This window comes from Bos indicus, chromosome 22, assembly GCF_029378745.1.
Source record: "Bos indicus isolate NIAB-ARS_2022 breed Sahiwal x Tharparkar chromosome 22, NIAB-ARS_B.indTharparkar_mat_pri_1.0, whole genome shotgun sequence".
In the NCBI taxonomy this organism is placed as follows: Eukaryota; Metazoa; Chordata; class Mammalia; order Artiodactyla; family Bovidae; genus Bos; species Bos indicus.
Window position 1 is genome coordinate 42,410,216 of NC_091781.1, and position 17,714 is coordinate 42,427,929.

Genomic DNA, 17,714 nt, shown 5'->3' on the forward strand with positions numbered 1-17,714 from the left:
TAAATATTTGCAGATAACTATTTAGTTATAAATAAGAATTTTCACAAAAAAAATCTTTGCTTTATTCAATTAAAGAGCATGAAGTCTAGCTTATAAGGAAAATGTATTTTTATCTTAAACAAGTAAAGGAATCTCATTATCTTCCCCAAATATTCACATGATGATATTTGCCCATCCAATACCGTCCCTTTAACTTGTGCTGTGATTTGTCTGTGAGGCATTGCCAGCTACAGGTAAAGATGTTTCAGTTCAGTTCAGTTCAGTCTCTCAGTCGTGTCCGACTCTTTGCCACCCCATGGACTGCAGCACACCAGGCCTCCCTGTCCATCACCCACTCCCAGAGCTTTCTCAAACTCATGTCCATCAAGTCAATGATGCCATCCAACCATCTTACCCTCTGTCGTCCCCTTCTCCTTCTGCCTTCAATCTTTCCTAGCATCAGGGTCTATTCCCATGAGTCAGTTCTTCACATCAGGTGGCCAAAGTATTGGAAGTTTCAGCTTCAGCATCAGTCCTCCCTGTGAATACTCAGGACTTATTTCCTTTAGGATGGACTGGTTTGATCTCCTTGCAGTCCAAGGGACTCTACATAAATAATTTGCTCAGGTCCTTGTCATACCAAGCATGCTGCAAGTTAGTTGGCTGTTAGAAGCAGTCACATCTTCCTTTCATTTTATTTGGCATTATTTTAATAGTTTCCTATTAAATTCAAGAGGTAGAAGAAGAAATACTCCTTAGGGACAGTTGTTAGTGAAGACTTTTAAGATACATTTGAATGGTCGATCTTGCTGTCATCAAAGAAGAAATTATTTTTTATAAAGATGTTATGACTGATACCTTTAGCTGTATTTGTGCAAATAATTGTGCTCTTTAGTTGACAGATTATAAATCTGCATCATGTCTATTGTCTGCTAGTGCTGTTCAACTAAAAGGTTCTGTCAGTTCACACATTTAGTCACTAAAACATTGGACCAAAGTAGAAACTCCTGCTGATTCTATCTCAGTTACAAATTAAGAACTGCCATCAAAAGTATGTTTGGAATATTGCAGATGTGTTTGTTGAGAACTTTTAATAATGTTATATAAGACTTTTTTCACAGTGGACTGAATTACAAAAGACAATTGGAATATAAATAAATATGATCATCCACTTTTATTATACAAAGGCTAAAATAGAGTTCTATCCTGAAGCACTCAACATTAAAGGTGTGATACAAAAGAGCCTGGGTCCCATCTGCTCCAAATAGATGGCCCTCAAGAGTCATTAAAATTATCTTTTTAAAATTACAACTCGGCAAGAGCAATTCGTTTTGTGCATCCAGAAATTATTGTCCAAATGCCCATCTGCATGTCCTTTCAAGAAACGTAGTTCAGCAGAGGAAGTGCTGGGCCCTTGGGGAAATCATTCTCATCTTCAGCATACATATGCTGTGCTACAGTTAATCAGACAAACTCTATTGATGTTCCCGGCACTGGGGCCTGATTGAATATCTAACAAACAAATGTTTCTGAGCCCAGAAGACAAACAGTTCAAGAGATTTGGACTTTTAAAAAAATAAGTTAAATCAAAAAGATTTTGTATTTGTTCTTCTGAAAAACAGATGAACACATGATTGGTATATGAAAATGGCATACCAAATCCTTTACTACTCTGACAAAGTCTATTCAATTGCTATGCTGGTTTTCAGTAGTTCAGTGATAAACCAAATCAGTGAAAGTGGTTATTTTTCAATCAGATCATAGTAAATCAGATTATAGTGAACTTCTTAGGCATATAATAAATATATATGTTATTTAGTACAGATTAATCCAAAAGCATGTTGAGCCCACATGTTACATATATGAAAGTAATAAAAGTCATTTATGCCTAGATCATCTATTTTAGTAAGTCAAAACATTACTGAAGAAAAGAGGAAAGTTTTGTCAGTGCACCACTACTAAGAAATACTATTTTTTTTTTTTAGAAATACTATTTTTTATTTTCCATCTATTTCCTCTCTAAAATAGAAGCTGACCCAACTTAAAGTATTAGTCTTATATATTGTCTTACCTTTCCCATTTATCCTAATTCCTCCTTCAAAATTGGGATAGATCAGATTTATTGGTTCCAGGGCAGCCAAAATAGGCAAGCCTTTTGTGCTCTGTCCAGATTCTCCACTTATTTTTCTTTTCCATGTATTTAAAATAGCATAGAAACATATTATCGTGAAAATTCAGTACTATGAAGAGAGTGAATGATTATCAGGAACACAGCTAAATCTGTCCATTTCTTGGCCCATTTCCAAATCAGGGTGTATCTTAAGGAAAATGTGAGAAGACTGTCCCTTTACATACTCATGAATAGTTCTGTGTATATAATTCCTGCCCATGCCATACAAAAGGAAATACATCTGAGTAAACTTGCATAAAGAAGAAAAGGCTGTGCTCTGACCTACTTACAGATGGAAAAAAATAGACTTGCAGGTAGACAAAAATACTTCTGTTGAATGTTTTAGTAATGAAATTTGTGAACTGACAAAAACTTTTAGATGATCAACAGCACTAGCAGACAATAGAGATGGTACAGGTGTATACTTTGGTTGTCAACTAAAGAGCACAGTTATTTGCATTTGCTTACATGAGTGCTAAGTCACTTTGGTCATGTCCAACTCTTTGTGACCCCATGGATTGTAGTCACCAGGCTCCTCTGTCCATGCAATTTTTCAGGCAAGAGTACTGGAGTGGGTTGCCTTCTCCCAGGGATCTTCTGACCCAGGGGGATCAAACTCGTGTTTCCCACAGTGCAGGCAGATTTTTTACCACTGGGCCACCAGGGAAGACCAGTCCTCATAATAGTACATCTGAAACTTTTAAATGAAATATATTTCCTTCTATCTTATGAAATTATTACTTTTGTAGGTATCTACCCCTCTGCCACTAGACTTTATGCCTCTCGAGGGCACTGTCCTTGTTCTTCTTACCTGTGTATCTTATATATCATTTCTAGAAAATACCTTACACCTAATAGGAGCTTAATATTTATTGAACTAATGTTATTGTAAAAGCTCACTGTTTCCCCCTATGTCATATACAAAATGGAATCCCATAGTGATCCAGAGATTCTGATCCAAAGAGTTGTAATTATACCTTTCCCTATAACCAGCCTGTTTTTATTAAGGGGAATCTGTTGGCCAATAATTTGTTTTAAATCTACAGTACATGTCCTTATTTTTTATTGTGAAAACATGATGGAAATGAATAAGTAAAGGGTATTTTGGTCACAGAAATCCCACTGTCAATTGTATATAACAATTATAAGAAATTAGACTGGATTTTTTTTAAAGAGTTGGAAAAGATATAACACTGTCTAACAACCAGACTGAATTGTTAAAAATCAATCCTAGTTCCACTAGCACTTTCTTAAAACTAAGGCTCGAAAGATGTTTGTTCTGTGTTCTGTTTACCTTTCTCTAGAAAACTGGCTAAACTTTTATTCTCTTTTTGTCTCTGTGAAACAAAAATTATAAGAGTCACCACTCCATTCTGTAGTAATTCAGAGCATGAGGTATTTTTCAGGTCTCTTGCACTCTTTCCAGTTTTCTGCCTGAAGGCAGAATTCTTCAATCATATAAACATCCTCAGGGTTCCCAGGATATGGTGAAGGACAAGCTTACTCAGTAAATGTACAGCAAAAAGAGTCGCCCAGTGCCTGCAGCTCAGCCATGTGGTATTTCACAAGGGCAGAGATATTCTTACACTTCTTATTTTTCCACTTGGGACATAAAGTAAGTCCCATGGATTGACACCCAATTACCATCTTTTCTTTCCCCTATCTGGCACTCTGAACAATAAATTTCTCCTCCATCATTTATAAGGAAATAAATATATCAGAAGATCAAGTCAACATAGACAAAGAAAACAAGACCCAGGATGAATACCAAGAAGAAATGTTTGTAAAAGAACCTTAGACACTCTGCTGTTCTTTCTTTACTACAGATAACCAAGCTGTTTCTTAGGAGAGGTTCTTAGACCCAAGTATACCTTTCTTAAAAGCACAGTTGTCTGATAATCCCAACTGCTTTCCACAAGAAGGTGAATCATAAATGACAGGATTAGAAATTGCAGACTCCATGTAAAAGCTTCCCAAATGCACCAAGTACAGCATACTCTGGCTTCCACAGAACTCTCAAATCAGTCCTGCCTCCATTGTCACCACCATTGAATTACCACAGCCACCTCAGCATTTCTAATCATTACAATTTAATACTCTCATAATTGCCTCCCTTGCTACTATCTCTACAGACACTTCTGATATCCACAAACAATATCCACACAAACTCAAACTCATCCCCATGCCTTCTGTTTTGTGCCATCATGACATTCCCCCCGCGCCCCCCCCACCCCCGCCCCATCAAATTACTCAGTGACCCTTTGTTGCCTTTCAGGCAAAGATCCTGGATGGCAGGGTTTAACTTCTGGCCTGCCATTGTATTCCCACCATCTGCAGCGCCTAGAGCAGCACCTAGCCTATGATGAGGAAGAAAGGAAGAGAGACAGAACAGTGACAGACACACAGACCGATGAATCCTTTCTAATTAAAAGATTCGATAAATTCTTCTCTTGTCCAGTGCCCAACCTAAAGCAATTCTATCTCACCTTTACAGATACTTAACTTCTACCGAAACGGAAATTTCACCTCAGACAGTGATCTGTATCTTGAGGTGTATGATGGCCAAACATTCAGAAGAAGCTGACCAGTTTTATCAGTCATACAAATATTTTGTTTAAAAATGCCAAACTTTGGCAAAAGCAAATATTTGGTTCTATGCAGCTGTAAATGAAAGGATACTGGAAGAGCTTACTGAAACAAAATGTAAGATAGTACAATCTCAGACATCAGATAATGTCTTTAAATTGTACTCTGCTTTTATTATTTTTTCTGTTATAAGTTTACTTATTACACATTTAAATAGATAAGACAAATTAGAAAAATCTTATGACAAATATAAGTGATTATCACATTTACTTTTTATTTATATTTATTGTTTTATAGCAGGAAACTACCAAGTGAAATAGCACATATTTCTCTTTTTTGTTATTTACCTTCATGGCCATTGATGTTTTCATTTGTAGTATCTCCTTTCTCAGATTTTAAAAATTAAAATTGTTAGGGCTAATTTCAGAACTATACGTTAGTAAAATGTTTCCAGCTTTTACTTTAAACTTTCCAAATGATTATATTTAGTGAGGTTCATGTCTTGTGGAAAAGTACTTTCTATAATTGAAATTTTCATTTAAGAAAAATATTTCACAAAACATACTCTATTATCTATTGTTCTTTAACGGTAAAATTTCCATACAACAATATAAGGCTGAAATACTTTGATATGCCAGCGTGTTAAAAGAGTAGCATTTCCCTACTTAAATAAAGTACATTCTGTAAATTCTTGTTCTTTTTCTTCTCATGGAATTAGCTTATCAGGAAGTTAAAGCATACAATTCCTAGATATTTTAGGTAACTTCTTATGTATCCTTCTTATGGACTTCCCTGATAGCTCAGTTGGTAAAAAATCCACCTGCAATTCAGGAGACCCTGGTGCAATTCCTGGGTCAGGAAGATCCGCTGGAGAAGGGATAGGCTACCCACTCCAGTATTCTTGAGCTTCTCTTGTGGCTCAGCTGGTAAAGAATCCACCTGCGATGCAGGAGACCTGGCTTCGATCCCTGGGTTAGGAAGATCCCCTGGAGAAGGGAAAGGCTACCCACTCCGGTATTCTGGCTTGGAGAATTCCATGGACTGTGTAGTCCATGGGATCACAAGTCGGACACAACTCTCTCTCATCTTGTATGGATCCTCTTCTTTTTTATACTTTCTTTGAAATGAATATATTTGAGCTATTGTTTCCTAAATGTACTCTTATTACTTAGTGGTAAAAATACATGCCTTACCAAGACCAGAGGCAAACATAGCAGGGCATCATAGCAAATGATTTATACCTGTTTGCATTGCTGTTTTTAGTTTTTTTATTTATTATTATAGAATAAAATTATGTGTGTGTAAGTATATGTATGTATCCTTTCACTTTATTAAGAGAATACATGAACTTATTAAGAACTTATATTCAGTAACTTATTCACCACAAGTTTCAGCTCAAAGTGATTTCCCTTTGTTCTTCTGTGTAGGATAACCACAGTGTCCAGGGTTCTCCAGGCCCAACAACTAGTCCTCCAGGGTTAACTCAGTTAAGTTTAGAGAGCATGCTGGGGAAGGCTGCAAAGTGTGCAAGTAAAGAATATCTAAAAAATGCGTATGCAGAAGGAAGAACTTCAGAAAACCAGAATTCCTTGGCGAAGCAGATAGATATAAAAGACTTTGAAACGAGTTTTGTGCCTAAACCATCCCTTTCTCCACCTGGAAGACATGAGTCATCTCCGAAAATTCCAGATCTTGTTATTAAACCAAAGGACCTACCAACCCATCAAGTGTCAGCTTCAATAAACAAAACCTTCCTAAAGGAAATTTCAGAGGAGAAGTTGAAACCAATTGCTGAGTTATCTGTAAGTGGTTTCATTCTGGTTTACATATGTGGGCAGTACATCCTGCTGGGTTCTATTCTGTTCTACTTTGCACACATTTTCAGCAGTATCTATTTTTTATCATTTTGGTGATCACTAATGTATTTTCTTTCCTATTTAGATGTGTTTTAGCTCAGTAACAGCAGCTGTTAAAGAGTATCTTGCACATCCCAGTGATAATAGAATGCCTCATGTTTTTAATGAGAAAGATAATTATCATAATAGTTATTTTTTATTTCCCAGTTAGTTCTCATAATTTGAGTTATCACTGCCTGCAAATTATAAATGAAGATCTTATTTTTGAGCCAAAGGCTTGCCAGTAAAATTGACAGATTTTCAATAACAATCTACATTAGGAGCCATAAAAACATCATTATTCTGTTCACTTTCTGGTCTCTTTACAGCCGTTCCCCAAATAATAAATGATATGAGTGAAGGTTAACAGTAAAGCAGTGTCATTGAATAAATCCCTAGGCTAGCCTGGTGACTATATTCATGTCCATCAGATTGATTTTTTTTCCTTCATATGAGTACTTTTCTCCCTTCAGTTGCCCCATAGCTGCACTTAAAAAACTAGAGAACAAATGAGGCTATACAGAAAAAATGACATTTATATTCCTTTTTTAAGCAGTAAAGCTTTTTTTGATTTGCCATGTCCTAAGTATTCTGTATGTGTTACAGTGTAAAACTTTGGTTCAGTTATGTTCTAAGCATGTTATAGTGGATTACTTAGTAAGGTGATAGACATATATATATATATCATTACTGTCAACTAATATTTCTTTATTTCTTTGGATTTTGATAGTGATTGCATTGAATCTGTAGATTACTTATGATTATGTCGACATTTTAATAATGTCAATTCTTCCAGTTTGTGAGCACAGAATATCCTCCCATTTATCTGTGTCTTCTTCAATTTCTTTGAACAATGTCTTATGGTTTGGAGGTCTTTCACCTTCTTGTTTAAATTTATTTCTTTTTTGTTGTGATTGTGAATGGGATTGTTTTCTTAACATTTCTTTCTTCTAGCTCATTGTTATTAGCATGTAGAAATGCAATTGATCTTTTTGTACATTGATTTTTTTACCCTGAAATTATACTGTATTTGTTTTATTATTTCTAATGGGTTCTTTTGGTGAAGTCTCAAGGTCTTCCTGCGTATAAAAGGGCTCCAAAATCACTGTGGATGATGACTGCAGCCATGAAATTAAAACACTCCTGCTCCTTGGAAGAAAAGCTATAACAAACCTAGACAGTGTATTAAAAATCAGAGACATCACTTTGCCAACAAAGGTCCATATAGTCAAAGCTATGGTTTTTCCAGTAGTCATATATAGATGTAGGAGTTAAACCATAAAGAAGGCTTAGTGCCAAAGAATTGATGCTTTCGAACTGTGGTGCTGGAGAATACTCTTGAGAGTCTCTTGGACATCAAGGAAATCAAACCAATATCCTACAAGAAATCAACTCTGAATATTCACTGGAAGGACTGATACTGAAGCTAAAACTCCAATAATTTGGCCACCTGATGCAAAGAGCTGATTCAATGGAAATGACTGTGGTGCTGGGAAAGATCGAAGGCAAAAGGAGACCAGGGGAGGCAGAGGATGAGATGGTTAGATAGCATCACCGACTTAATGGACATGAATTTGAGCAAAGTCCAGGAGATACTGAAGGGCAGGAAAGCCTGATCTACTGCAGTCCATGGGGTCAGAAAGAGTCAGACATAGCAACTGAGCAACAGCAACAAATATATAAAAGCATGTCATCTGCAGATAGTGACAGTTTTGCTCCTTTATTTCCAATTAGAATGCCTTGTATTTCATTTTGTTGCTTAATTACTCTGGCTAGGCCTTCCAGTACTACATTGAATGAGAGTAGTGAGAGTGGTCATCCTTGAGCATCTTGTGTTTTTCCTGAATTTAGAGGGGTAGCTTTCAGTTTTTCACCATCGAGTGTGATGTTAGCTGAGTTTGTCATATATGACTTAAATTATGTCAAAGTATTTTTTTTATGTATACCTACTTTATTGAATAAAGTTTTTTATCAGAAATGGTTGCTGAGCTTGGGAGCCTCCGGCCCAAATGAACTTTAAATACCTGTCCACTCAGTAAAGTATTCTGGCTGAAAGATAGCGCTCTCTGATGATATCAGGGAATAATGAAAGGAGGAAAGGGACCAAAGTTTGGAGAGAGAGCAGGAGACTTTCCCTCACCCATTATCTTAAGAAGCTTTTAGGATAAGACAGTTCTCAGAAACCACTTGGGAAACCCTTCTTAGAGCTGCTCAGTGCAGATTGCAAACACAAGCCTGACAGGTATGTGTTCCACACGAGAGCCCTCTGAGACATTCCTCTTCCATTTGACAGAGCAATCACTTCACTGGAAATAGAGAAGGAGCTTTATCTTTTTTGAGGGGATAAAGACACAAAGGAACTACTTCCCTTTTGTGCACAGAGGTTTGACCTCAGTGTCAAAATTCAAGCTAATAAAATTCACTCTCTATCAGCCCACATGATCGTTACAATCTGTGACTCATGTTTGGGAGTGTGATAATCTCAGGTTAACAGGACATAAAATTATTGAAGGCATAGGCATTCTGTCCCATTCCAAAGTGAATTTACAATGGGAATGAAGGGTTCTTCCAGAGAACCCTTGTTTTTTAAAAAAGAACTTCATGGTCCTAGTGAGAGGATTCTAATAATTGACATTCTCCCCGCTTGATGTGTGCTGCTAAAAATCTATGAAAACTAATTTCCTCAAGAATGCCGTGTGTTTACTAACTCTACAAAGGGATTTTTCTTCAGATCCTGGAAAACCACAGAGTGATTTAGAAAAATAAATAAATAACTGCCTTACTGAGATTTAATTCACACAATATAGACGTCAACGTTTTTCTTACAATGCTTACAGAATTGTATAACCATCAGTACTGTCTAATTTTAGATCATTTCATCACCCCAAAAGAAACTCTATACCCATTAACAGTCACTCCTCATACCTCCTTTCCCCCAAATTTCTGGCAACCACTAATCTATTTTTTGTCACTATGGATTTGCCTATTCTGGACATTTCACTTAAATATAATCATATAATATGCAACGTTTTACGTCTGACTTCCTTAATTTAGCATACTATTTTCAAGGTCCCATCTATGTTGTAACACATCACCCCTTTATATGCAGGAATGATAAATCACTATATGGATATACCCTGTTTATTTGTCCATCTGCTGATGGACAGTTGGTTGTTTCCACTTTTTGGCTGTTATGAATTGATGCCAATATGAACATTCATGTCAAAGTTTTTGTGTGGACATATGTTTTCAGTCCTCTTGGGTATATACCTAAGATTAGAATTGGTAGGTCATATGGAACTTTACATTGTGACTAACTGCCAAACTGTTTTCCAAAGTGTCTCTACCATTTTACAATTCCATGAGCAATAGGGCAATTTCTTCACATCATAATCAACACTTCTTATTGTCTGTCTTTTTTATTTAAGCCATACTAATGTGTGTGAAGTGGTGTCTCAATTGTAGCTTTGGTTTGCATTTCTCTAATGACTAAACATATTGAGCATCTTTTCATGTGCTTATTAGCCATTTGTGTTTCTCCTTTAGAGAAATACCTATTCAAATCCTTTACCTATTTTTTAATTGGATTTTTTGTCTTTATATTATACAGTTGTAAGAGTTTGGATACAAGTTCTTTGTCAGATATATGCTGAGACAACCCCAGTCTGTAGGTTGTCTTTTCATTTCTTGATGGTGTCTTTTGAAGGTCAAAAGATTTTAATTTTTATAAAGTCTAGTTTATCTGTTTTTTCCTTCTGTTGCTTGTGCTTTGGGAATTACATCTAAGAAATCGTTGCCTCATCCAAAGTCGCAAAAATGTACTCCTGTTTCCGCTTCACTCTATGATCTATTTTGAGTTAATTTTTGTATATAGTGGGAAATAGATACTCACCTACAGTTTGTGTTTTTGTTTTGTTTTTTTTGCATGTTTGTATTCAGTTAGTTGTGCCAGCTCCATTGGTTGAAGGACTATCCTTTCCCTATTGAATTGTCTCACACCCTTTCTAAAAATCAGTTGACCATACATGTAACAGTTTATTTCTGACCTCTCAGCTCTATTTATTGTATGTCTATCATTATGCAGTGCTACACTGTCTTAATTCCTATAGTTTTGTAGTATAGTTTTGAAATCAGTAAGAACTTCATTCTTTCTTATCTTGATTGTTTTTGCCATGCTGAGTTCCTTGCATTTTAATATGAGTTTGCTGATCAGCTTCTCAGTTTCTACAAAAGAGGCAGCTGGGGTATTGGTAGGAACTGCCTTTAATCTTTAGGTCAATTTGAGGAATATTTCAATTTTACAGTCTTTCAATCTTCAGTATTTTAGTCCATTGGCTGTTTTTCCATTTCTTTGTGTGTTTAATTTCTGTCAGCAATGTTTTATAGTTTTCAGTGTACAAGTCTTGCACTTCTCTTGTTAAGTTTATCCCTTTCTTATTCTTTTTGATGCAGTTGTGAATGTAATTTTTTCTTAATTTCATTTTTTTACTTGTTCATTGCTAGTGTATAGAAATACAATTGATCTTGCAACCTTGCTGAACATTTATTAGTTCTAATAGTGTTTTTGTGAATTCCTTAGGATTTTCTATGTATGAGATCATGTCACTGCAAATAGAGATAGTTCTATTTCCACTCCAATCTAGAGGGTTTTTTAATTATTTAAACATAGTTTGTTTACAAGATGCCTATCTCTGCTGTACAGAAAAGTGACTCAGTTATATACATATATACATTCTCTTTTTCATTATGGTTTATCACAGGATATTGAGTATAGTTCCATGTGCTATACATTAATGGATATTTTTTATTTCTTCTTAATTGCGTCCACAAATGGATTTAATTTGGGTGAAAACATTTTTTTCTTTCAATATATATAAGATTTAGTACTTAATAGAGTGGCCCCAATATTGAATTCTAAAACAGACATGGTGTATTCAAACAGGCCTAGAAAGATTCTGTTGGTATGATTCATAAGAAATGTGCTTGATGCAAGAACATTTTGAGAATTATTGTGGAACTAGAAATCCATTTAATATTAATATGAATGCAGGTGTGAAATTAACCTTTGCTGGCTAGCATTGTAGTCCATATATGTACAGTACTAACATCTATGGGGGTTTCTACCACTTAAGTTCGGTTTCTAAAATACAGGGCCTCTGGGGAATGGGATATACTTATTCCAGTTCTACTTCTAAATAAGTAAGAGCATCTGTTCTGCTGACAGCCTATCAGATCAGATGTTCTTCTAACTGCTATAATACACTGACCAAGAAAGGTGAGGCCTCTCTCCTCAGGAAGCTTATATCTGTTGAAAGATACAGACAACAAGTAAACAAGTATATAAAATGATTCTAAACTATGATAAGACTTGGGAAGGAAAAAACAGGGTGATAGAGTGGTAGTTTGGGCAGAATTGTGAGTACTTTACCTAGTATCTGCCTGAATGGGTGACATTTTAACTAAGATTGTTTAAGATGAAGGCAACCATGCAAAGAACCAGGGGCTAATGTTTTAGGCATCAGGATTAGTAGGTTCAAAGCTCCTGAAATGAGCATCATTGAGGAATAAAAGAGGCTCCTGGAGCTGGGACATATGGGCAGGCAGAAATTAGAAGAAGATGAGAGCAGAGAGGTAAACAAGCCCAGATCATATAAAGTCAGGAAGCACATGGTGAGGAGAGTGGCCCTCATTCCAAACGCAGTGAGTGGTAAGTCTTTGAAGGTTTTTAAGCAAGGCAGTGACATTTATATTCAGTCTCCTTTGGCTTCCTCCAGAGTAGATGTAGTAGGGCAGACATAGAAGCAGCGAGGGCAGTTGAGGCAGTACTCTTGGAGTTCAGAGTGGAGATAAAGAGAAGTAGCAGATTACTGGAATAACTGGGTGTAGCACTGATAGGATGTAAGAAAAAGGAAGCAGAATCTAGGATTCTTAAGAATCTAGGAAACTTAAGTTTGGGACTTGAACAGTCAGATAGTTGTGTCAGTCTGGGCTGTAGCAGATTGGATGTATCTGAGTCATCAACTTAGTCATCAGGGTACCACAATCAGGAACTGTAAATGGACATTTCTAAAATCTGTGCTCTCTGAAAGTGCTGACGTGAAATAACTTTATGGCAACAGTAAAAGGCTCTTACAGAAGGAGGTGCAGGGAAATTGTCTTCCTATCCCCCTGATACGGAAGAGTACTAGTAATTCTAAAGGAACACTTACTGAAACTAATTTGCTAACTGCTTGGTAAACTTCTTTCTGGCAATGTGTTATTCATATTTTAATAGAGTTCTCTATTATTAAGTTCAAATATTTTTAATTAAGAAAGAAATACAGCCCTCTGGGTAATATTGCAGTCATATATATAGCTGGTAATTAAACTTTTCCACATGTATAACTGCATTCAAATAATTTTGAATGAATCATTTTAAACCTGCAGATGTCATTGTGTGCATCTTAAAACAAGTAAACAAGACATGTATAGCAATCTTTGTGGTTCCAGAAAATGTTAGAGCTTACTGAAGAATTATTTCATAAGAAAGACAAAATATGCTACCAATCACAAATTCAGGTATTTTTTTTTAAATGCTTGACTTTTATAGAGAAAACATTGTAAAATGAATCATATATAATGAGCTTAATTTTCACATTTCCATTTTTGAAAATCAACTGAATTATGGAAAGGCCCTTTTTTAAAAAGATATTTTAGGCTGTGATATAATGTGAGCAAATTTTTCTTTTAATTTTCAAGTCATTTTTTGGATAATGAAAAAGGATTAATTGCCTCCCTGATAACTTGAGTCCCAGTATTGGAGCAGTGAATATCTATCTATATCTAAAAATATCATATATATTTTTAAAGTTATAACAGTTTGCTATTCAGTGCAATTTATGCTTAGAAAACTTAGAAGAAAATAAATTTGTAAGTTATTTTAAAGTTCTAAAGGCATTATTCCATTACATAAATATTTGCATTTTCTAAGGTACCCTTTGCTCAAAGTGAAACCATCTGTCTGTCTTTGAATTTGTCATTCAAGTATGCCATTTGCAGTTGTCTTTCCAACAATACCACATTGTTTGAAGAATTCATAAATGTCTTTCTGACCCCTGACTTGCTTCATCAACAGCAGTATTCCAGTGTTCCAAAACACCTGTCTTGGGGGCAGGTAACTCTGTATATCAAACATCATCCTGGTCCAATTGTGCAGACTCTCTTAGGGGTAACTCTCCCTCCTGCAGCAGTTTCCACCATAGGTACCCACTGACCTCATGCTGCCTTGAGCCTTCCCCCTTGCAGCCTTTAAGACCTTCCCCAATCAGGGCTATATGTCATATCTACCCACATTTTCATTCTTCAAAACAGATAAATCAGGAGCAGGGGACACCATGGTTCAGAGCCCCAGCTCAAATCAACCAGACTTGATTTGAGTCCTAGCTTTGCTTTTTTTAGTTGTGTGACCTTGGACACATTTCTTAACCTCTTTGTACCTTGGTTATATCATGTGTAAATTTGGAAAAAATAACAATACTTATTCCACAGGATTTTTGTAAGTATTAAATGAGATAGTACATGTAGAACACTTAGCCCATAATCCAACAGGGTATTTTCTTATATCTATTTCTGAGTAGTTAGAACCTGTCAAATTCAAACCAAATTCTCAAAACTAATTATTGAGACTGTTCAGTAAATGATGACTATATATGCTTTTTGTCCTTTGCTTATAGTTGAATCAAGTGTTAACATATGAGTAAATTAATTCTGCTAGGTAATGTGTTGATATTTTTTCAAGGATACACTGAAGAGAGAAAACTGTTTAGAAGCGGGCTGTGGTATCTCTCCAGTCCTCCCCCAGAGACCACCCTCAGTGTGCCTGCCATGTTCCCAGAGCTGAATTGGAGATGCGTAGCTTCATGATTGATAGAGCAAACTGAACTTGGGCAGGACTAGTAGCATTTCATAAACCGTAGTGTTATCCACGGGAAGAAAGTTTCACTTATTAAATTGGACATTCCTGCCAATTTATAGTCTTTGGGAAAAGAGTCTGATGTTTGATGTTTTGTTGAAGCTGCACTCTTTCCTTGTCTCCGAAAAAAAAAAGGTCATTATCTCAGTCTTATCTGTCAATGTATTGCTGGGGATATTGCTGAAGCTACAGAATTTGGTGATTAAATAACATTTGTGTCACCAGTAGAAGTATTTGAATTAGACATAGAAATTTCCCAGGTGGAACGCGTTTCTAGCCCTCTGCCTTCTTTTTGAATATTTTTCAGTCTGACTGATATATAGTGTGGTTTGTTTATTTCACTTTCTTTGTATCTAGTGTCTAATTTAGTTGTTCACCAGGGCAAAATGGTCTCGAGTAGATGTGTGTTAAAATAATCTAAAACGGAATTACAGTTAAGATCCAGGTGATGATACCGAATTGCAGAAGTTATTAGGATATGTTTATGTCTCCATTTCTGAGTAGTTGTGCAAACAACATGCCATTTACTTTGATAAAGAGGAGCAGTTTCAAATTCTCAAAAGTTTCAGAAGTTGTAGCTAGAAAGTCTTGGCAAAAATTGAGACTATCAGAAGTATGAATCAATGAGAAGACATTAGTGGTTTAACCAGCACACTTTGGCATTTCATCGTCAGTTCTCCAATATTCTAATGCTAAGGGTTAGATGGCATCCTGCTAGTTACGTGTTTATGGAAGAAATCCATCTTCTTTGATGTCTTGGTTTTCCTAATTCTAAAGAGGAGCAAATTAAATAAATTTGTCATTTTCCCACTATATGCAAGAGATACTAGGCTGTTTTCTAAGCACATTGAGATCGAGGTCTTTGATCTCAGTCAGACTTGATTTGAGTCCTAGCTTTACTTCTTTTTAGTTATGTGACCCAGACACATTTCTCAACCTCTTTGAACCTTGGTTATGTCATGTGTAAACTTGGAAAAAATAGCAATATTTATTCCTCATGGGTGTTCTAAGTATTAAATGAGTACATGTAGAACATTTAGCCCATAATCCAGCAGGGTGGCTTTAAAGATCAGGAGTACTTGCTGTGTGCCAGGCTCTCTACGGGTGTCCCACACTATCTCCAGTCTCCATCTCCCCCTTTGAGAGGACTTACTTCTTTGACAGACAAGGAAGGAGAGAGATTTGGCTTGTTCACATATAATAAGTGACAAGGCAGAGTATCAAACCCAGGAATTCTGGCCAGAAAAGCCTGTAACTCCCACCACACTGGACCATCACCCCTAGTTAAAGACCACTGAAAAAATTCTGTGATCAGGTGGCAACTTAACTTCTATTGCCACTTAAAGCTTTATAGTATTTTAATGTGCAGATACTGCAGATGTTGGTTTATCTGTCGTTACTGTTTTACAACCAGTTGTATATTCTAAACAGTTCAAACTTATCTAAAGGTGTCATCTTCCCATTCCAGAAGCATCCATTGTCTTACCTCTGCTATTTTCATCTCTATAAGAAATTTTATTGTTTTCCTTTTGATTCTTTAAATAATTTTTAAACTACCATTTATTGAATGGCTTTATGCTTGTTCAGTGTACAAAACTACAATCACCTTGTAGATGGCATATCCTTGGGCATAATATAAAACCTCTTCAATTTGCTGTTAGTAGATTCCTTCTAGTCTATTATTGTTAAAACTTAGAAGTTAAATGCTGGAAAATTAAAAATTGTTTATCAGTTGTTTAACGTTAATAAGAGCACAGCTGTGTTTGTCAGAGATTTCTTTCTGAAAATTAGCAAGCTGACTACCAAGGCAGAAATGTATGGAAGTATATTTCTTTTTAGGTCATGGATTAAAAGACTGTTCTATACAAATTTAGCACATGAATATAAAGATTTTTTTTTCTTTAAATCCTTTCATGCCAAACAAAAGAGAGAGGAGAGCCACATATACAAGATAGAAGTTATCTCTTTGCAAGGAATTTTAGCACTATTGGATTTAATTACCCAAGAATTCTTTACCTAAGACATTTTGGGAGATTAGTATTCCTGAATAATGAAGTATGGATTGAGTGTCTCCAGGTCACATGCCAAAATTTTTGTGACAGACGTTTCAGAGGCATCATTGGGTTTGGTTATGCCTGTGTCCATGCGAATGCTGTCAGCGTAAAACATGTTCTAGGTTCAGACCAGTTGGTTCTTTTGGATAGCCTGACTCTTGATTTACACTGTGCAAGTTGACACTGCATCTCTTACATTTAGCAAAGTTTTTCAAGTTGTACTGTGGCTTGGTCTTTAAGTTTTGATTTATATCTTTGCATGGTGAAGACACATGGTGAAAGCTACCATATATTGCGAATGAGTTGTGTGTTCAAGTATGTGCCACTCACAGCTCACGTTTGTGGCTTCTGTCTTCTCTTCATTCCTGTTGTTAGTCGGCCAGTGCCCCCAATGAATCAGAGCAAACTCTTATGTGGGATAAGTAGCTTAGGAATTTGAAACAAGTCTTCCAAGGAGCGCTCGTTGGAGAAGAGATGTCCTAGAACACTAATTTACCGTCAGCTATTAGTATTAAAAATGTCAGTGTAGAGATTAAACACTGTCTGCAAATAGCAGTCAGGAGGAGATTAATCTTCAAATGCCAATTAAAATCTAAAATTAGTTTTGGAAAATGGACTTCTGCTTTTCTTGTTGTCATGTTGAAGTTCAAAAAAACTTCCAAAACTTTCTAATTATATCTTTTTAAACTCTTAACAATAAATACAAATTTGAAACTACCATGATACTGACTCCCAAAAGGAAAATTGCCTTTTTTCCTCCTACTGATACAGTTCATAGTAAGGTGCCAGTGAGTAATAACTAATCACTTCTTAGGAAATCTCTTTTTGATTCTCAGACTTTTGTGCTCTTGTTCACAAAGAAATATGCATATCATGAACACATACTTTGAAGATTTTCACAAACTGAAGGAACTGATCATCATCTGAATCAAGAAAGAAAACAGTGTCAGCTGCCCAGCAGCCCCACTGTCCTCCCTTCCTGTTACTATCCTGTGCTTTCGTGCCCTCAGGACTACCCCCTACCCGCCAAGACTGGTTTTACCAGTGAATGCTCCCTTACGTCTGGGTTCTCTGGCTCA

The 17,714-nt window shown here is 36.1% G+C and overlaps 1 protein-coding gene across 5 annotated transcripts in view; it reads left to right on the forward strand.

The window, feature by feature from the left end:
* The window catches only part of CFAP20DC (CFAP20 domain containing), a 268,987-nt gene that overhangs the window by 169,917 nt on the left and 81,356 nt on the right, over positions 1 to 17,714 (forward strand). For 4 of the 5 annotated variants that reach the window (XM_070776415.1, XM_070776414.1, XM_070776416.1 and 1 more), the window contains one exon: positions 6,163 to 6,537. The exons of the other annotated variant lie outside the window; for it this stretch is intronic. In XM_070776415.1, coding sequence (XP_070632516.1) covers positions 6,163 to 6,537 — 375 coding nt within the window. The remainder of the gene's footprint in view (positions 1 to 6,162; positions 6,538 to 17,714) is intronic. 5 annotated transcript variants of the gene reach the window in all.